Source organism: Trifolium pratense, linkage group LG7 (assembly GCF_020283565.1).
Source record: "Trifolium pratense cultivar HEN17-A07 linkage group LG7, ARS_RC_1.1, whole genome shotgun sequence".
In the NCBI taxonomy this organism is placed as follows: domain Eukaryota; kingdom Viridiplantae; phylum Streptophyta; class Magnoliopsida; order Fabales; family Fabaceae; genus Trifolium; species Trifolium pratense.
Window position 1 is genome coordinate 4,688,924 of NC_060065.1, and position 22,453 is coordinate 4,711,376.

General features: G+C 35.6%; 2 protein-coding genes across 2 annotated transcripts; both read left to right on the top strand.

Moving 5' to 3' along the window:
• Positions 1-3,145, top strand: LOC123894434 (nucleolin-like). Its single transcript, XM_045944439.1, has 3 exons — positions 1-784; positions 1,850-2,120; positions 2,459-3,145. Exons 1-3 carry the CDS (start codon positions 476-478, stop codon positions 2,839-2,841), a joined length of 963 nt encoding a protein of 320 aa, XP_045800395.1. The 5' UTR covers positions 1-475; the 3' UTR covers positions 2,842-3,145.
• A 1,991-nt stretch (positions 3,146-5,136) lies between these two features.
• Positions 5,137-22,413, top strand: LOC123894435 (protein TIC236, chloroplastic-like). The gene is made up of 23 exons (XM_045944440.1): positions 5,137-6,673; positions 7,074-7,272; positions 7,380-7,439; positions 8,088-8,192; positions 8,546-8,686; positions 9,026-9,088; positions 9,364-9,594; positions 9,902-9,985; positions 10,216-10,373; positions 10,593-11,112; positions 15,872-16,042; positions 16,338-16,397; positions 16,693-16,815; positions 17,077-17,352; positions 17,764-17,829; positions 18,015-18,146; positions 18,242-19,063; positions 19,157-19,437; positions 19,540-19,799; positions 20,355-20,596; positions 20,831-20,998; positions 21,110-21,382; positions 21,981-22,413. The coding sequence occupies exons 1-23, from the start codon at positions 5,265-5,267 to the stop codon at positions 22,119-22,121; spliced, it is 5,985 nt and encodes a 1,994-aa protein (XP_045800396.1). The 5' UTR covers positions 5,137-5,264; the 3' UTR covers positions 22,122-22,413.
• Positions 22,414-22,453: the final 40 nt, after the last annotated feature.

Consider the following 22,453-nt stretch of genomic DNA (forward strand, 5'->3'; position numbering starts at 1 on the left):
TTCTTGTTTTTCATTTCGTTATCTTCTTCTCCGTCTGTGTGTTTATAACCCTAGCTGGGAAGAAAACAACTCTCTCTCTCTCTCTCTCTGCATCTCACTCAATTTCTTCCTCTTTTCATTCATTCAATTCTTCTCTGTTTTTCTTCAAACCCTAATCTCGATTTCACTTTCTCACTCAAACTTAACGTCGATTTTACAATCCGCCGTTTTCCCCAATTCGTAGATCTCAAATTTCTTTTCTTTTTTATTTATTAAATCTTTCAACCAGGTTACAATTTCAATATCAATCGATAATAATTTATCGATTTTTTTGCCTAATTTCTTCAATTTTGAGATAGATACAAGTCGATTTCGTCACTATTTTGATTTGAACCGACAATAATTAAAACTGCGAGATTAAGCGTTAAAAGTTGAAAATTTGGAGTCATAGTTATAGATAGATTAATCAGTAAAAAAAAAGCGGTTTTTGTTGACAATGGTTGGTGGTGGAAGCAGAAGAGACGATGGTTCATTGGTGATTAAAAACACCAACGTTTTTGCTGCTCTTGATACTCTTAAGAAGAAGAAGAAATCTGATAAGGATAAGAAGAATAAGGCTTCCAAATCTACCAAATTGGAATCTGAATCCGAATCTCAGGTTTTTTGGGCTCCGGCGCCGTTGAATGCAACTTCATGGGCTGATGTTGATGACGATGATGACTATTATGCAACCACTGCACCGCCTCAGAATGTTTGGACTGCTTCTGATTCTCATCACACTGAGGATAAACCAGACAATTTTGAGGTTTCATCAATTTATTATCATTATTCAGTGTTATTACCTTTTTATGTGCTTATGTAATGATTATGTCGTGTTGCTGGTTGGATTCAATTGCTTTATGCATGGAATAATAATGGATTCAGGATAGGAGTGGCTGTAATATTGTTTGAATATTCTGTTTTCAATGTCCATTGAGATTTAGGGTTATGTTTTCAATGCTCGATTATTATAATGTTTAATGTATAAGTTAATTTACAATTGAAGAAGGAATAAGGTGAAATTCTTTATAAGTTATGTATAAGCTGTTTCTTAACTATTTTGATAGTTTATGAACATAAGTTCAAAATAACTTATATGTATTCCGTAAGATATTCCCATATGCTCTTTTAAAACTTATCAAAATGTTTATAATATCATCACTAATTCTTAACAAACTCTGTTCCCACAGCTTTTATTTTTACCTAAGATGTCCCATATGTTGATTTTGACTAATGACAGTCATAAAGTCGACTAGGTTTAAAATCTGTACAAGTAATTTGTCACTTGAATTAATGTTAAAAACTTAAAATCGACAATCGTAAAATAGTCAGTAGTCACTTGAGATATCCTAGCATTGTATGCCTTTCTTATTAGAAAACATGGATCTTGATGATACTTATCTTGTGTTCGTTCAAAATAATGTTTATTGTCTTTGGGAAGATTAGATGGTTTGTTCTGTGTGTGCCTTTTGATTTTACTTTAGTAGTATATATTGGCAAATTGGAGTTACTATGAATAGTAATGATAAACTTTGGACTGTCTATCACGTGTTTTTTACGTGCTAAATGTCAGTAATATACGTGTATAATGATTTATTGTAAAAAAAGAGTGTATAATGATTTAACAATGTGTTTTCTTGGCGGAGTTATTTGTTTCTATGGTCTGACAAATTTTATGCTGTTCCAGATTTGATATTTTACAATTTTTGATTTAACAATGTGTTTTCTTGGTGTTGTTTGTGTGATTATGTGTTGTCTGTGTGGTTATTTATTTATATGGTTTGACAAATCTTATGCTTTTCCATATTTGATATTTTACCATTTTTATCAGGATTCTGAGAGTGAGGAGGATTTATTAGATGAAGGTGATGAGGAGGTTGAGGAGGAGCACGAGCATGAATCAGAATCAGAGCACACTGTGATATCTGAACCCGAGGTTAAGAAGCAGGCTGAAGTTCCAGTGGCACCAAAGGAGGCTGAACGACAACTCTCCAAAAAGGAAAGGAAGAAAAAGGAACTTGAAGAGCTCGAGGCTCTTTTGGCTGATTTTGGAGTCCAACCGAAAGAAAGTAATGATGGTCAATCTCAAGATGAATCGCAAGGTAGTTATTGTGCAGAATTGCATAATACATTATTTGTAGAATTATGGTTTATTTTTTTGAGTTCAGGTTATTGATTGGTCATTTGCTCCTTCATTTGTTCTACACTATTGGTCTTTCTCCATCTGGACTTCTCTTGCTTTTGCCCAAAGATCTACCTCCCTTTTCTTCTTTTTTCGCTCACAGGTTTTGTGATTCAATAATGAATTGCTCGATTCAAACATTTATATATATTTTTTCCCTAGAGAAGAACTTTTTTTCATATCTTGATGCAATCACTCGAGGAAGCTTATTGTTGAACTTACTGTTGATTTGTTCCAATTGCAAAATTGTATTTGCAGGCGCACCTCAGGATAAGAAAGGTGTTGAAGGGGATGTAGATGGTGAAAAGAAAGAAGCCACTGCTGAGTCCAAGAATGCCAAAAAGAAGAAAAAGAAGGACAAGGGTTCTAAGGAGGTGAAAGAATCTAATGGTCAGCCCAACAGCTCAGAAACAAACAACGGAACTGATTTGGCCACAGGCACAGAAAATGAAGAGGAGCCATCTGTTGTTGACGTGAAAGAGCGTCTTAAGAAAGTTGCTTCTATGAAGAAGAAGAAATCCAGCAAAGAAATGGATGCTGCTGCTAGAGCTGCTGCTCAAGAGGCTGCTGCAAGGAACGCAAAGCTTGCTGCTGCAAAGAAAAAGGAGAAGAACCATTATAACCAACAACCTGTGCGGTAAAAGAATCTTGTTCTCCTTTACATCAATACAGGAATTTGTATTCCTTGTTCATACGATGATGCCGAATAAACAGTTGGCTTTAGGTTCTTGGTGCCTATTACTAGTCGTTTTTCAGCGGACCTGAGATATTGTCTTAAACTTTTTTGGATTTGTGCTGTTTTATTGTTATAGATTGACATTTTGGCACAGAAAATTTTAGTTTTAAAAATTATATGAACTACCTTTTTTGTGTACTGAGGTTCTTTATGGCCTTGTTGTGGCGGATCAATTAGTTTGGACTGAGAAGTTGAAGTTTACTCTTGAATGTGCTGTGTTGCTCTGCTTATATGGGGTATACTTTGTGAAATTGATCCAATTCATTTAACCGTTTTTCTTTTGGGTTCAACCGTAATAGTAATAGATTAATACTAGTGGACTTCTATATCCATGTCATCTGGCTAATGATGCTGAATATGGAACTGTTTTTGCCTAAAGCTTGTTCAAGATCTTACAGTAAATTTTTTGTAGTTATTAATTTATTATTCTACGTAACAAAACATGTTAATCTAATTACGTATTTGTGTGAAGCTTCTTATCAAACAATACCTTCTAGCATTGAAACATGGAAGTGTACTGCAGAAACGTTGAAATGTTGTATGTGATTCGTTTCTATTTTGTTTATTGTAATCCACTATCAGTGTATTCAGCATGTGGGTGAGTCAAGGAAACTCCTCATTAGTTTATTAATTAGTTTATTATTAATATAAGGCTTAAATATGCAAAAGGTCCCTGCACTTACGGGTCATTTGAGTTTTAGTCTCTGCATTTTAAAATCCTTTCATTTTGCCACTGCACTTTCATTTTACTTTAAAAATGGTCCCTGAACTCATTTTTTGTTGAAGTGGCACATTTTTTTATGATGTGTCAATTTTATTTTACTTTTTAAAATTTACTTATTTAAGGGTATTTTGATCGTTTCACTGTAAAATTAAATTAGTCATCAACTCTAAAGTCCAGTCAATAGTGACAGATCAGTAAAAATGTGTCATTTCAACAACAAAAAAAAGGTCTGGGGACCATTTTTAAAGTAAAATGAAAGTACAGTGGCAAAATGAAATGTTTTTAAAATACAGGGACTAAAACTCAAATGACTCGTAAGTGCAGAGATATTATGCATATTTAACCCTTAATATAATAATGCTGTATTATAAAATACTCCTATGAAAGGCATATTAGACAGGTGTTTATCATTATGTTTCAACTTTCAAAGGTTGAGAATGTATCTTGGCTTCGCTGACGACATCAAACACCGCTGAGAAGGGAAAATCATTTGTATTCCCTGGTCAGATCAGATAGGTTGATGATGGATTAGAATGAGATCTATGTTCAAAGGATGGATTGTCCTTTGAACCAAAATAAAAAGGTAGGATTTTCGTGGTTTGTATAACCTTTGATTTCAGGTGATTTTGGTAACTTTGTTTCCATTTCTCTTTTAACCAATGTATTTTATGGGTATGAGGTACGACTTTCCAAATTCCAAATAATCCGAACCCATGCAAATAACATGTGTTACTTGTTACAATGAATTACGCAATGATTCATAAGACAAAGAGAATTATACTTGGCGATCCTTTTGTTTTATGGATTCCAATATTATATGTATAAAGTTTCCACCGCGGTTTATAGTAATTAATCTTTATTGGGGAATCTGTGAACACAAGATGTGTTGTCCTCTCTCACAACAAAATTATATAAAGGCGTCGCAAAACAAAGAGAGTTGTACTCATATGGTGGTGAAGGCTTAAGACCTTAGTGTGTTTCTTTCATGACCTCAAGTTTAAATCTTTGCGGTGCCACTTTTTGTATTGGATGGCACTTTTTGTATCGGATAGTTCATAGAGCGCGCTCTCCAATTGAACCCCCCTGCTAGTGGATGAGAGTGATTAGTGTCATTCAGATTAATTGGTCATTAAGCCGGTTATTAATTTGAGTTTTTAAAAAATAATTATTTGAGTGCGCACAAACAAATGAAAAAATATAGGTCATGAATTCGATCCTCAGCTCATTGTAAACAAAAAAACAAATGAAAAAATATAGAAGGGAAAAGATTCATTTTATATAGGGTAAATTATGAGAAGTGCCGTAAAACCCAAATACTAGAACAACAATATTTGAGAATCCAATTCCATAATTAACCAATAACCACAGATTTAAATTGAATTAACATCCAAAATTTTGAACTCAACTCTATGCTTTATGTACATGTAAGTAAACGACAACGTTTAGATATTGCATGTTATTCTGTTTGATCAAAACAAGCAACAAAATAATTCACTTTGTCTTTGTTCTTTTCTTCCCACCTTTGAAAACAAAAAACAACAACAACAACGTACGTAGTACTTCTGAACAATTCTTAAGGAACTGAGAATGAGAAGGAGTTAATAATGAACAACACATCATTCTTCGGTATCAAGTTTCATTCTTCTCTCAAAGGTTACAATGCTATCACTTTCAACACTAGCAATCATTTGCAGTTAAAGAGAAGAAGAAGAAGCTTATTGCAGAAAACTAAAAGGTGGTGCACTGTATCTGCCAAACATGGAAACCCAATAAGGCAAGATTTTAGTTTTTGTTGTCAAAATGTTAACTTTTTAAGGTTACACCATGTTTCCATAAATGGGTCTAGGTTGAAATGTTCCAATAAGGAACCACGTTTTTCTTCTCCTTTCTTCATCCCTTTGTGGAAAGAAGGGATTTTTTTGATTAGGGTATGTGTTTATACTGTTGTTATATCTGGTTTGTGTCTGTTGGTTTGGTTTGGAAGTAATAAAGTTAAGGGTTATGTTGAAACCAAACTATTGCCTTCTGTTTGTTTAGTAATTAGTAAGCAAATTCAGCGCGATTTTCGCATTGGAAAGGTTAGAAAAATCTCTCCTTTGAGTTTGACATTGGAGTCATGTTCATTTGGGCCTCATAAAGAGGAGTTTTCTTGTGGTGAGGCTCCTATTGTTAAGCTTCGGCTTCACCCTTTTGTTAGTTTGATGAGGGGAAAGGTTGTGGTTGATGCAGTTTTGTCAAATCCAAGTGTATTGATTGTGCAGAAGAAGGACTATAGTTGGTTAGGGATACCGAATACTGAAGGCGGTATAAAAAGGAACTTGCCTACAGAAGAAGGGATCGATCATCGGACTAGAACAAAGAGGCTAGCACGAGAGGAAGCTGCGGCCCGGTCAGCGGGCGAACGGGATGATGCAGCTAGGGAAGCTGCAGAGATGGGTTACTTTGTTTCTGAGTCCTTCCAAGGCGATGATTTACAGGAGACTCAAGTTCATTCAAGAGGAACAACCGATTCCAGTTCCTTTTTCTGCATGAATGAAGGGAAGCACAGTCACCATTGTGTAGACAAGGGTGTTGATTATGAAATGAAACATGGAGATTTAGAAAAGCCTTTTAGAGTGAAGTTTCCTGGTTCATCAGGACTTAAGTTTTGGTCCAGACTCATAAAAAGGCATTGGAAGCACAAATTTAAGAGGAAGTCTAAGAGGAGTGACCTCTCTGCATCTGGTGTTGCTATTAAAAGAAGAATTCTCGAAAACAGTGCATCAGCAGCACGTTCATACTTTCGCAGTCATTCTATGAATCCTGATACACATTTGGTAAAAAATGATGTTGACATAATTACAGAATCTGCTGCCAGTGATGATGATGATAAATGTATTATTGCAGAACATGTAGATGAGGTAGATGTTCTGCAGCCTGAAGACCTCACCAAGACTCTTCCCATTACATTGGATGCTGTTCATTTCAGAGGCGCAACTGTGATGCTACTTGCATATGGAGACAGTGAAGTTAGGTGAGAACTATTATCTCCTATTACTTAACCATTTTGAATATGAAGTCTGGCACAATATCTTACTTTAGTTGCACATAGCTTTTGCTGCATTTCGAAGTTTGGCATGTCCTGTTTTATTTGGCTGTGTATCTTGTATCTTACATTGGATTCATTGAACTGATTCAGAATTACGAGTTGTACTAATGTACCTAATCTTCACATTATAAGATGAAAAGTGAGATATGATTTTTTTAAGTAGAATCATTTTGATTATCGAGTATAATCTTGAGGCTGGTAGATGAAGCAATAGTTTTTGTAACTTGTAAATACAATAGAGATGCTTCTATATTGGAACCGGAAGTCTTGTTATGAAAAATGACATTCTGTATGAATTTTGACGATCTGTATGTCTTACTTTCAGGGAGATGGAGAATGTCAATGGTCATGTGAAGTTTCGTAATCACTACAGCCATATAAATTTACACCTGAGTGGAGATTGTAAGCCATGGAGGTCAGATGTTACATGCAAAGATGGCGGTTGGTTGTCTGCCAATGTTTTTGTTGACATTACTGAGCAAAATTGGCATACTAATTTGAAAGTTGACAATCTTTATGCTCCGGTAAAGTATATAGTAATTTAAAATTCTAAATTTTGTCATCTTCCTACTTTGCCATTTATTCTGTATGAATGCTTATATAGTTTATGCCTGGCTTAATTTCTATGCAGCTATTTGAAAGGATCCTAGAAATTCCAATTACATGGTCTAAAGGGAGGGCCAGCGGTGAGGTGCTTCTTTAACCTAATGTTACTTTCATGATCTATGGTAACCATAGTAAAGATTGTTTCTAGTTTCAGTTGTGGGAAATTTTATTTGTGGAATTCTAGAATGTTTGGTAAATAACACCTGATACTGATCTCTAGTGGTCTATATAAGCCTAAAATCTGCCTGAACTGGAACAGTTAATTTGAGTCAGAGAAATAAAGTGACCTAATCAATGGCACTAATATTTTATCTCACTAAACCAAATCACCCATAACCATATCCCACTAAACACTAACTGCATACATCACTAATATTGACCATCGATCAAAAGATAGTTCTAAGTTATGTTTAATACTATAAATTTTCATGTTAATGTCGATTATATCAGCATTCTTTGACCAGACGTATACCCATATGTTGAGGTCTCGGTTAGTTTGGCTTGGATATGTCAATAGAAGCTCCTTCCCTAGCCGTTTCATTGGCTCATAGACATGGAAGTGCTATAGCTTTTGGCTTTGGCTGTGGAAATTTTTAGATCTCATGTTACATCAACTTCTTCAGAGTTCAGGCAGTGTTATAACTATCATGGCAATAGAATGCTGCTATTTGCTAGTTATTCTTGATAATTGACATTGCTAAATCTGTTTGATATATTGTTTCTTGTGTTATAGGTTCACTTGTGCATGTCTAAAGGTGAAACTTTCCCAAATCTTCATGGACAGCTTGATGTGACCGGATTAAACTTCCAACTATTGGATGCTCCATCATGTTTTTCCGTAAGTCTTCGTTTCATCTGTATTAAAATGCTTTGTGCAATCCCCTTTTTATATCTTTCATCTGTAATTCTTTTGAAAAGCAACTGAGCCATTGCATATGCACTGTATTTTTAATTGTTCACTAAAATATACTATATATTAAAAGTGACATATGACTGGTGAGCTTTATATACATCAGTTACTTTTCTATCATAAAGAAATAATGCATATGAAATATTAGAAAATCTATATATGAAGTTAAACATTCTGCATTGATTTTCATTCCCCATTGTCAAGAGGTTAACCATTAAATAAGCATTGCCAAAGATGATTTAAATAACCTTCAAGGTGATCAAATAGTTTGGTTTTTCCAGAACATATCAGCAAGTTTGTGTTTTCGTGTTCAAAGGATATTTTTACACAATGCATGTGGCTGGTTTGGCAGCATTCCTCTAGAAGCATCAGGAGATTTTGGAATTCACCCCGAGGAAGGCGAATTACATATTATGTGCCAGGTACTTATAATCTTATGTATGTTTGTATGTCTGTCTGTATAATTATTTACCTCTACGGCTGAGGATTGCAACGGATGCCATGTCAAGGACCCTAATATCATAAAACCTTAGGCCATGTTTATATTGATGGAAATGGATGATATGAATGACATTGAGGTTTATTGAATGCAGAAGTTGATATTGCTTATATAACTGTTCAATGAGAGATTGTGGTTAACACTCATTCCAAATAGCAAGATTCCTTACTGTTAATTGCAAATATTCCATACCTCTGAATTTCACAAAAGATAGTTAAATTTTTTCACCTTTCCTTTGATACTTTGTTGATCAAATTTCCAGGTTCCTGGTGTTGAAGTGAATGACTTGATGAGAACTTTCAACATGAAATCTTTCTCCTTCCCGGTATGTTATTGTTCTGTAAGCCGATCATTTCCATCCTCATATTTTATTTTCTTTCTGTATCTTGCATTTGTTAATTTTGAAAACAGTGAAATTAGGTTTTATGCAAACCTTACCTTCTACATTACCGTAAAACAATGATATTAAGTTTTATGAAAACATAATTTCTTGATATTTGTTACAGAATCCTTACTAAAAAAAGTGTGATATTTACCTATCCGATATCAATCATTGTGTTTTTCATTTCTGTATTTAACATTAAGGTTTATTGGTTGCAGCTAGCAGGATCAGTAACTGCTCTGATTAACTGCCAAGGCCCACTTGATAATCCTGTTTTTGTGGGAACTGGAATGGTTTCTAGGACATTATCTTCTTTACATGTTGACACTCCTGCAACTGTAGCATCTGAAGCACTTGCTAAAAGTAAAGAGGCTGGTGCACTGGCAGCATTTGATCGCGTGCCATTTTCATACATATCTGCCAATTTTACTTTCAACACTGATAACTGTGTAAGTTGAAAGCGGTAATAATTTTGCATAGGGTGGTTCAGAGTAGTGACTCATTTTTATGTATAATGTTTATTGGAATTTACTTTGTGTTGGATCATTAACTAGTGTCAAGTAGGATTGAAATTTGAAACCTTAGTATTCTAGGAAATGCTTTCTTCTTATTTATGCCTTTGAAACTATTCTTTGATGTATATATAATCATAGGTATGCTGAGTGCTATTCATTCAAGCAGTTTCCTAAATCCTCTAAGTCTATTAGTCTCTTCAAGAATATTATATTCTGTTAACCCTTACGCTGCATAGCACAGGTTGCCGATTTATATGGAATTAGGGCAAGCCTTGTGGATGGTGGTGAAATTCGAGGGGCTGGAACTGCATGGATATGCCCAGAGGTATATGGCCTATAAACTATTACAAAGCCTTTTTTCAATACTTACGGGAAAGACATCATGGAAGCATTAGCATGAAATTTTGAAACACCATATTCACTCTCACTTTATGATCCTTTTATAGGAAGGTGTATTTTAATATTTGCATTTTTTATCACCTGTTTTATTGACATCGATTCGGCGAAAAAAGAACTTCAGAATATGAATATCTTTTCCAACTTATTTGTTCTTAGGGTGAAGAGGATGAGACAGCAATAGATGTCAACTTTTCTGGAAGTTTAGACATTGAAAAAATCATGCTTCATTACATTCCCAATTATCATAGTTTGATGCCACTCAAACTAGGGGTATTACATGGAGAGACAAAAATTTCGGGATCTCTTTCAAAACCGTAAGTTTGTCACCTTTTCAGTTTTATAACTAATTTTAATTGATAAAGATTCAGCAATATTTTTGCTTATTATATAATTAAATTATCCGTTTTTGCACTTTGCATTCCTCCTCTTCCTCATTATGGCTATCTCTTCGAGATGTCTTATCCAATATTTCTTTCCGGTCTCTAATGATTTGTTTTATCAAAACTATTTTCTCATTTTACTTTTTTATGCAGAACACTTGATATAAAATGGACTGCACCTTCTGCAGAAGGGTCTTTTAGTGATGCTAGAGGAGACATCTTAATCTCACATGATTTCGTTACTGTTAATTCTGCTTCAGCTGCATTTGATTTGTATATGAAAGTTCGAACATATCGTTCTGATGATATTTCTCTTACAAGAGAAGATTTTTGTCCAAAAGCTACTCCATTTACTTTTGATGGGATTGAGATTGATCTGAATATGCATGGGTTTGAATTCTTTCGCTTGGTTACTACTTATACATTGGATTTTCCAAAACCTTTGCTCCTGAAAGCTACTGGAAGAGTAAAGTTTCAAGGAAAGCTTTTAGAACCCAGTTGCACTATGATGGAACAAAATTTTGACAATAATGGGCAACATCTACACATATTGGAGAAAGGAAGTGCAGATTATCTCGTTGGTGAGGTTTCAATCTCTGGTCTCAAACTGAACCAATTGATGCTTGCACCTCAGCTGTCTGGGTTGTTGAGACTTTCTCCCGAGTGTATCAAGGTGAAGAATAAAACTCTCTCCTTAAAAGATGTTTCGTTTTGAGATGCTATAAAATTGTTTAATAGACTGCATGGCCGTAACTTGTTGCAATATAATCATGGACAAAGTTGGATCCAATTTATGTCGACCTTGTTTTTTATATTATTTATGTTTGTGAAAACTGAATATATTATTATATTTCAAGTTATGAATAATTTACAATCACTAATGTGTTTATATAGGCTATTCTAACCTAATGGGCTCATGGGCCGAATACAAATTACTAATAGAAGATTACTCCTAATAATAGAATATTTACTATTTATTTACAACACTCCCCCTCAAGCTGGTGAATGAATATTTATCATTCCCAACTTGGAAACAATTCTTTCAAAGTTATTGCCGTTCAGCCCCTTAGTTAGAAGATCTGCAAGGTTGCCTTGGGAAGAGACATATGGAGTGCAAATTAGACCACTATCTAATTTTTCTTTGATGAAGTGTCGGTCAACTTCAATATGTTTGGTCCTATCATGTTGCACTGGATTATGAGCTATGCTAATAGCAGATTTATTATCACAATAGAGTTTCATTGGTTCATCACTCTTTATCCTCAAGTCTTCCAAGATGCTTTTCAGCCATAGTAATTCACATATACCTTGTGCCATTGCCCTGAACTCTGCTTCAGCACTAGATCTGGATACCACGCTTTGTTTTTTACTCTTCCAAGTCACAAGATTTCCACCTAAAAAAGTGCAATATCCTGTAGTTGATCTCCTATCCACAATTGACCCTGCATAGTCAGCATCAGTATATGCTTCAAGTCCCACACTTCCATTTCGTTCGAACAAAATTCCTCTACGTGGAGTTCCTTTCAAATATTGAACAATTCGGAGTGCAGCTTGTAGATGAATCTCCTTTGGTTGGTGCATGAATTGGCTGACCAAGCTTACAGCAAAAGCAACATCAGGTCTAGTATGTGATAAATATATCAGTTTGCCGACCAATCTTTGATACATTTCCTTATTAACCGCAACATCTTCTTCTGCATTCCCCAACTTTATATTTGGATCAATTGGTGTACATGCAGGCTTGCATGCTGTCTTGCCAGTCTCTTGCAAAAGGTCGGTAATGTATTTTTGTTGGGATATGAAAATTCCTTTCTTAGAGTGAGCCACTTCTATTCCCAAAAAATACTTCAATTTTCCCAAGGTCTTAATCTCAAATTCCTTGGCTAAGTGTTGACTTAACATTTGCTGCTCCTCTTCATCATCGCCTGTTACGATAATGTCGTCCACATACACCAATAACACTGTGACTCCCCCTGACTCAGAGTGTTTAACAAATAAAGTATGGTCTCCTTGACTTTGTTTGAAGCCCAAACCAACCATAACTTTAGTGAATCTTCCAAACCAAGCTCGTGGTGATTGCTTTAGTCCATATAAAGCCTTTTTTAACTTACACACGGTGTTGGCAGCAATATCTTCACGATATCCAGGGGGTACATCCATGTAGATCTCTTCTTCAAGTTCTCCATGAAGGAAAGCATTTTTTACATCAAATTGTTGCAAGTTCCAATTGTAATTAGCTGCTAAAGATAATATCACCCTAACAGTATTCATTTTTGCAACTGGAGCAAATGTCTCTGAGTAATCTATTCCATAAGTCTGAGTGAACCCTTTGGCTACCAATCTTGCCTTGTACCTCTCAATAGATCCATCAGCCTTGTATTTTACAGTGTATACCCATTTGCACCCTACAGGTTTCTTTCCATTTGGTAGAGAGACCAATTCCCAAGTATTGTTCTTATCAAGTGCCTCCATTTCCAAATCCATGGCTTGTTTCCATTTCCTGTCAGACAATGCCTCAGACAAGGAAGTAGGTATTGTGGTAGTGTTTAGACTTGTGAGGAAGACTTTATGGGTAGTTGATAATTGTTCAAAGCATAAGTAATTGGATAGAGGGTAAAGTGGCTTGTTGGTGCAGGTTCTAGTTTCTTTCCTATGGGCAATTGGGAGATGCGAGTCTTTAGAGTGTATTGGTGTTACTTCTCTTGATTTTGGTTTTTTATGTTTTATCGGGTTGGGTTCTTGTAAGGTTGAGCTAGATTCTGGTACCTGAACAGGAGAAAATTCGGAAATTGAATCACTAGATTTTGAAGGGTCAAGGAAAGTTTCTTCATGTAATGTTGGATTGGATTCATAGATATGAGTAGATTCAGGAATGATATTCTTTTTCCTTGTGTATACTAAATTCTTCCCATATCTTACATCAACACCAACATTTCCATCTTTTTCGGAATCAATTTCAGTCTCAACATTGTCACCTCTAGTTTCAACATTTTTAGGATCAATTTCAGTCTCAACATTGTCACTTCTAGTTTCAGCCTCAACTTCTGGTCCGATATTAAGGTCAGGAAGTATAAGAGACTCATCTTCCTCACTTGTGCTCTCCCCGTGAAGATGAGTTTGAGCGAAGTAACTTTCTTGTTCATGAAAGGTGACATCTCGAGAGACAAAGAATTTATTAGACGGTGGATGATAACATTTGTAACCCTTTTGGGTGGAAGAATACCCTATAAAGACACACTTTAAGGCTCTAGGATCAAGTTTCCCTCTACCATCACTATGGATATGGACGAACGACTTACACCCAAATATTCTAGGAATTAGATTACAAGAGGTGGACACATCAGGATAAAATGAGGATAGAACCTCCATAGGAGTTTTAGAGGCAAGGACACTAGAAGGTAAACGATTTATGAGATACGATGCGGTTAAAACCGCCTCTCCCCAATACTTCTTGGGAACCTTATTTTGGAATAATATAGCACGTGTTTGATCTAACAAATGCCTGTTTTTTCTCTCAGCAATCCCATTTTGTTGGGGTGTTTTGACACAAGAGGACTCATGAATAATACCCTCTTTTTGACAAAAGGAATTAAGTCCTTGATTGAAGTAATCTTTGGCATTATCAGACCTGACCCTCTTAATACTCACTCCAAACTGGTTTTTTACCAATGAGAAGAAATGTAGAAACACAGAGGTAACCTCGGACTTTTGTCTTAGTAAGTAGACCCATGTAACCCGAGTGCAATCATCGATGAAGGTTACAAACCATCGAGCACCCGATATATTTGGAACATTAGAAGGACCCCACACATCAGTATGAATTAAATAAAATGGAGAAGTACTCACTTTGTTACTGACCGGAAAAGAGGCACGTTTGTGTTTAGCAAGTTCACACACCTCACAACAAAGACTCTCAACATCTAAATTTTTAAAAAAGGAAGGAAATATTTGTTTCATGACTCTAAATGAAGGATGACCAAGACGACGGTGGTATAGAAAGACCTTCTCCCTGTTGGTCTTAATTGATTCCGAAAAAAGTGAGTTGTTGTTGTTGAGTGGATTTGGGGGAAGATTTTGGTTATCCAAGTAATAAAGACCATTCAATTCTCTCGCATTTCCAATTGTCCTCCCCGAATGCTTATCTTGAAAAACACAAGCATTGTCATAAAAAATAGCATTACATGATAGGTTTTTGGTGAGTTTTTGTATGGAAATTAGGCTAGTAGACAATTTGGGAATGTGAAGGACATTTCGTAGGATTATAGATGGACTTATTTGGATATCTCCTTGACCTGCTACAGTTAAAAGGGTACCATCTGCTGTGGATATTTTCTTGTTACTGAGACAAGGTGAATAAGTGGAAAATTGTGTGGGTAAGGGTGTCATGTGGTTAGTGGCTCCAGAATCCAGTATCCAATATTGGTTATAGGGTTTGTCCGAAGCATTAAATCCAACAGAAAATTGAGACTTACCAAGAGAAAGTGGAAACGGAAACAAATGTTGTAAACATACCTGAATATGCCAGAGAAGTTGTAACCGTTGTTGGTGTCTCCAATTCACTAAGAAAAGATTTCAACATCTTTATTTCATCTTGGTTGAGTGGAACAAATCCTTTTTTTGACATATTGACCGATGTCATGTGATTCTCTTAATAAGGAGAACAAAATAGCAAAAAATCCAAGTTTTTTTTTTTGAATGAACAGTGACGCAGGAACAGTACTGCTATGAACAGTACGCGTGTTGACAGGGCCGTGGATGAACAGTGCCACGCGGACAGTGATTTCGCAACTGTTTGCTGAAACTGCAATAAAGGCAGTAGTAACAAATCCTAATCCTGCAATGAAGGCAATTAGGGTTTATGACCGCAATGAAGGCGACTAGGGTTTATGCGGAAGCAAGGCCCTCAAAGAACGAGAGCTCTGATACCATGTGAAAACTGAATATATTATTATATTTCAAGTTATGAATAATTTACAATCACTAATGTGTTTATATAGGCTATTCTAACCTAATGGGCTCATGGGCCGAATACAAATTACTAATAGAAGATTACTCCTAATAATAGAATATTTATTATTTATTTACAACAATGTTAATTTAGGAAAATGATTGATATTTATGTAGAGAGTTCAAGTTATCCGCTTGTGAATCATCTTCTTATGTGTTCTTAAGTCATATGAGTCAACTGGTTCATTTAATTCCTACTTGTATTGAGAACCAGTTGATAAATGATATGAGTTGAGTTTGTTTGTGTAAAAAAAAAAAGTCATATGTACAGTATAATCACCCCCCCCAACTAGTGGACTGATCATTTAACTGCCTTTATTTTATGTCTGCAAGTTTTATCATCTTTATGGAAGGCAAGTTATAATTGTCTGGATCTATTTAATATATACAGTTGTTGTAACTTCCTCTTTTTTTATGGAATGCAGTTGGATGCCTCTGGTAGGCCTGATGAAAGTCTTGAAGTGGAGTTTATTGGGCCACTACAGTCCAGTGATGAAGATGGTCTGCAAAGTGGACAACTGTTGTCTATTTCACTTCAAAAGGGGAAATTGGGGGCCAGTGTCAGTATCCAACAAAGTCATTCAGCCAGCTTGGAGGTAGCTCTTTTCAAATTATTTGTCTAGTGTTTGTTTCTCTGCTTCCATATTTTTTTATCACTTCATACTAAACGAAAAATTAATATTGAAAAATATTATTGTCAGTTGAAATATTTAATCATTATTAGCCTTGATACTACTTTATTTTAATTCCATAAACCACTCCTTAATTTGTGGAGTGTCTTTATGTACTGTCTCCTATAAAAGGAGCACCCTTACATTGGAATAAACATACTCTGAAATTATAGAGTACTTTCAACAATTTTTTCTTACATGGAATGTACTGTACTTGTAGATACAAAATTTTCCACTTGATGAGCTGGAGCTTGCTTCTCTCAGGGGAACTATTCAGAGGGTAAGCAATCATATTTAACCATTGGACTTCATTGTGTCTCTGTCATTGTTGTCCATGTCTATACCCTCCTATGCACATTTCGATCATAAGGAGGTCGGCCTTTAGGAAGATTAGACAAGGTTTTCACCATCCCAATGTGCAAATTTTGACTTCCCACCGGCTTTGATGCTTTTTATATCTTCAACTGTCTATTTTTCTGTTTAGTTCTGCCTGAATTATGACTTGGTCGAGGCATTATTTAATGGTCATGTAATGAAAATAATATATGCTGTTTTGGGCTGGTATCTTATTTCAGGCAGAAATCCAGGTTAATCTTCAAAAACGAAGAGGACATGGAATCTTATCTGTACTTCAGCCAAAATTCATTGGTGTTCTTGGTAAATCCCTGGATGTGGCGGCTAGGTGGATTGGAGATGTTGTGAGTAACTAGGACTGTCCCTCTTACTTTTGAACCCGAATTTAAGTTACAACTTATTGCTATCCTATGAATCAACATAGAAGTATGTTTAGCATGACCGGTGCTGAACTTGAATACGATGTTAGAAACTCTGTAGTTTATGATTTATTTATCACTCTAGGTTGTGATAACGATCTTGTGCTTTCATATATTATATTGATAAAACTGTTTTGGAACCGTGTTTGAGGATACTGAATGTTTGTTAATGTGCAATTTGTTCAGATCACAATTGAAAAAGTTATCTTTGAACAAAGCAACAGTCATTATGAACTTCAAGGTGAATATGTGTTGCCTAGAGCCTGTGATCGTAATCCTGTTGATGGAAAAGAGGACGGCTTTTTAAAAAGGCTAATTTCTAGGCATCTTGGTAGCGTTATATCCTCGACGGGCAGGTGGAGAATGAAACTTGAAGTATGTAGAGGGGAGATTGCTGAGATGCTTCCTCTTGCAAGACTTCTTTCTCGTAGCACAGATCCTACTGTTCTCTCAAGATCAAAGGTGGTACTTGGGTGGTTTCATATATTCATAATCAAGTTTTGGTGTGTAATCAGTTGATTACGATACATGACTAATGACAATGTCTTTAAATACATTCATAATTAATTTTTGCTTTTAAAAATTTCAAATTTATCTTCCCCATCACCTAAATCCTAAAACTACGAATAAAGTGAAAACAATGTGATGCTTTTGTAGTTGTTAGTAAAAATAAAAGTAAATAGAAAAGAATTTAAAAACCAAATACACCCTAATATTGTAAATAACTGGAGCATTAAAAAATCAATAACTTAATTGAAGTAATATTTTTTCTGTATGTGAGTTGTTTACCAAAAATCTGTTGCTCATCCTGTATACTTATATTTTGAAGAAAATGAAATTGATTATGCATATTGCCATGTTACATGTTTGTAGGATTTTTTTATTCAAAGTTTGCAGTCGATGGGATTATATTCAACAAGCTCTCAACAACTGCTTGAGGTATTATCAAGGGATCGCTATACTTTTATTTTCCTTTGAATAGCCACAATACTTGATGCATCTAATTTTTGCACATAACCTGAAGTGTCCATGCAATGTTTATTTTTTGTTCGTAATATTAATGATCCCAATTATTCACTGCAAAAGTTGAAGTTCCTTCGTCTGTAATGGTGTTCAAATTGCAGTTAATAAGGGGGCACCATGCTCCATCACATGATGCTGTTCCTGAAGATTTAAATCTGCCCGATTTATTTGATATCAAAGGTCGCTGGCATGGCTCTCTTGATGCAAGTGGTGGAGGGAATGGAGACACCCTGGTAAAAACTTATTATTGTTTGTATTACTATTACTTGAAGTTAGCATAAATTATTGACTTATTGAAGATTGACTTTCTTCTTTGATGTAATTTCAGTCAAAATTTGACTTTCACGGTGAGGATTGGGAGTTGGGAGACTATAAAACTCAGCGCGTCTTGGTTGTTGGTGCTTACAGTAATGATTATGGTATGCACCTGGAGAATTTCTTTATCCAGAATGATAATGCCACCGTTCATGCTGATGGAACTTTGTTAGGGCATAAAACCAACCTTCATTTTGCCATCTTAAACTTTCCTGTTAGTCTAGTCCCAACTGTTGCACAGCTTGTTGAGTCTACCGCAACAGGCTCTGTTCATTCTTTTGGGCCTCCATTAGCAGTTATTAAGGGTATCTTGCATATGGAAGGAGATCTTAGAGGAAGTTTAACAAATCCAGAATGTGATGTCCAAATAAGGCTCCTTGATGGTTCCATCGGCGGAGTTGATCTTGAACGAGCAGAAGTTGTTGCTTCTCTAACACCAACCAGTCGTTTTCTATTCAATGCAAAATTTGAACCTATAATCCAACATGGTCATGTACTAATTCAAGGAAGCATTCCGGTTACTTTTGATCAAAGCAACATGTTACAGCAAGATGCAGAATTGGATAAGAGTCGGGCTAGTTTGGTTCCTGATTGGGTGAGGGAGAAAAATAGAGGGACAACTGCTGATGCCAGAAACAATAACATTTTTAGAGACAGAAATGAAGAAGTTTGGAACACACAGTTAGCAAAAAGCCTTGAAGGTTTATATTCGCAAATTTTAGATGTCGAAGAAGTCAGGGTGGATGCCGATATAAAAGATGGGGGAATGATGCTGGTAACAGCTTTATCTCCTTATGCCAATTGGCTTCATGGCAAAGCTGATGTCATGCTTAAGGTTGGTGTGGTCATTGGTCAATACAATTTTTTCATATGATTCTTTGATTTTTACTCACTTATCTAAATTTTGTTTTATGGATTGAGCTAATAGGTGCAAGGTACGGTTGATCAACCATTGCTTAATGGCTATGCAATATTCCATAGGGCGTCTATATCTTCACCAGTGTTTCGGAAGCCGCTAACCAACTTTGGTGGTACTGTTCAAATGAAATCAAACAAGTTATCCATCACCTCACTGGAGAGTAGGCTAAGCAGAAAAGGGAAACTGCTTGTAAAAGGGAACCTTCCTCTCAGAGCTAGTGAAGCAACCGTCGATGACAAAATTGAGTTAAAGTGTGATGTTCTAGAAGTGCATGCGAAAAATACTTTAAGGTTGCCTTCTTATTCATCGGTGCATGTAGATATGACCATTAAATCTAAAATATTACTATTGACTTTTGGCAATATAACGTTTTTTATTTATACTTTTGTCAGTGGCCAGATTGACACCCAGTTGCAAATAACTGGTTCAATATTGCAACCAATCATTTCTGGGAATATTAAACTTAGTCATGGAGAAGTATATTTGCCACACGATGGGGGTAATGGTGATGGTCCAACATTTGCTTCAAATCAATCTGCACTTTCTGCTGGTAGTAGTGATAGTCAAGCATTTCCTTCAAGATATATTTCACAGTATTTTGGCTCAAGACCTGCTTCTTCGACGACCAAATCTTCTCAATCCTCTACCTTTGGTAATACTTCACATTTTAATCAGTTTAGCATTTGATCTTCTCCCTTTTACTTATCAAAGTTAACTGTGTGTCAATCTAAAACTCTGGCACACCTTTCAATAACATTAGAGTTGCATCTGCATTTCTTCACTAATGTAGAAGCAAAGATTCTTAATATGGAGCTTTGATACCAAATTGAAAGAAAAAAGATGGAGTAAAATGAATAATATTTTTTATGATTTGAAAGTACAGACTCTAATACACTTATATTGATTAATTTACATTGAACCTTTTAATTACAATTCTAGAGTTAAGGGGGGATTAAAATCTGTTGTAAAAACACTGAAAATACAACTCAAGAATTTTTAATTTTTTTTTCTTTGCTGTGCCATGCAGTTTATTATTGAAAATTCTTCGGAAGGAGATGCCAAGATCAATTATTTGATTGCATGATCTTATTAATGTGCTTATGTTGGTGCATTTGCACATTTAGTTGAGTTCATTATGTTATATCTTTCAGAATTATTGCTTTACGAATATATTATGACATCTCTCCTGAAAAATAAATCATGACAGTGAATGAGTCGACTCATGCTGATAAGGACACGGAGAAAATGAAGATAAAACCAAGTATAGAAACTCGCCTTAGTGATTTGAAGCTTGTGCTTGGACCAGAATTGAAGATAGTTTATCCTTTGATTCTTATATTTACTGTTAGTGGAGAGCTCGAGTTGAATGGTCTCTCCAATCCCAAATGTATAACACCTAAGGGTATACTGGTACTTGAGAATGGTGAAGTTGAGCTACTAGCAACACAGGTTTGTGTGATGGGTTTGTTGTATGTCCCTCGTGTTTTCTTTGTATTCTTTTTGTCTTATTACCATTTGGTATACTACAAATGATCGGTAGAGCTAGTGGTGCTGCCCTAGTTGGGATCACTGTTTCTATGGTGGTGCTTTTGCTTAAAAAACTCCTAGGCTAGTTATATGTTTGTTTGCCCTGTCCCTTTCTTATTTCATTGTTCATGTTGATAAAATCCATTTCAAAAGCAGGTTAGATTAAAACGGGAACATTTGAATATTGCGAAGTTTGAGCCTGAGTATGGACTAGATCCAATGCTAGATTTAGCCTTGGTTGGATCTCAGTGCCAATATAGGATTCAAGGACGGGCTAGCAATTGGCAGAGCAGTGTGGAACAGGATACACTTTCACCTAATGAGGTAAAAGATACTGCTATCTATTATCTTACTTGATAAAATCTTAACATGCACTGTGCTACGTTTACATAAAATCTCCATTTGCTACTGGATCAATATTTTCTACTCATGCAGGCTGTCAGAAAATTAGAGAGTCAGTTAGCAGAATCCATTTTGAAAGGCAATGGTCAACTTGCCCTTGGAAAACTTGCAACGGCTACTCTTGAAAAAATAATGCCACGGATAGAAGGGAAGGGTGAGTTTGGCAAGGCTAGGTGGAGGGTAGTATACTCACCTCAGGTTCCTAGTTTGAAATCTGCTGGTGCTACGGCAGATACTTTTGAGTTTCTTGCCAGTAATCTAACATTTGGAACAGATGTTGAAGTCCAGCTTGGGAAACGCCTACAGGTGATCACAATAAAAGTAGTTCATCTTTCAAAGTTTTGCTTCTTCCCGATACAGGGTTCTTAATCCTATTAACTGTGATGCATTGACACAGGCACGACACTCACATGTCGGCACTAGTAATAATTTGAGAAAATAGTATACTTGAATGTAACCACACATTGGTATTGTGTTGATGTCGGAAACCGACACTTATCAAACACCAGACACACCTTTAATCTTAAGTCTTGGTGCTACATGGCTATTATTGTCAACCAACTTCTCTTGTCAATCAACTGTATCAGCATTTAGACTATAATAGATGACAGAAACTCTATTTTGATCATAATAGAGGGAAAAACATAGACGGAATTCTTGATGTATAAACAAGTGGTTACTCGCTCATGAGCCACTCATTGCAGTTTAAACATGGTCAATTGGTTGAGTAATTAACCATTCCTGGGCCTGAAACCTTTTTAAGAAAATTCTTTTTTAAGCATATAATCTTGTTGTAGTCACATGATAGGTAGATGCACCAATTTGTTTCCATATCCTTTGGATGTTGAAACAGAAGGTTCTATTTTACTGTGACTCATTGGTAAAGTCATTATTTTTATTACAGGCCAGAGTAATTAGGCAAATGAAGGAGTCAGAGATGGCAACACAATGGTCCTTGAGCTATCAACTCACAAGTCGCTTGAATCTGCGCCTACAATCCTCTCCATTACTATGCATATTTTTTGAATACTATGCTACAACCTAGGGCTTGTTACTCTTACCTTAGGTATTGGTATATTAAACCTGCACCTTTGCTTCAAATGAAAGGATGTGTGTAAAAATGTAGATAGATAAATATTCTTGTGCTCAGATTGAGCTTGTTAATAGGATAGATACTGAATTCATAAACATTCTTAGTATTGTATATTGATGAAAGAAAGTATAGCAAGATTAGATAGAATGACAGAGAAGGAATGCAAGTGTAAATTCCTCATTCATCTACCTTCATTTAAAGTTCAAGCTTTTAGGCATTTATTTAGAGTTTTTGATGACATGATTTGAACCACTATGACTAAGTATTTAAAGATTTAATTCTTG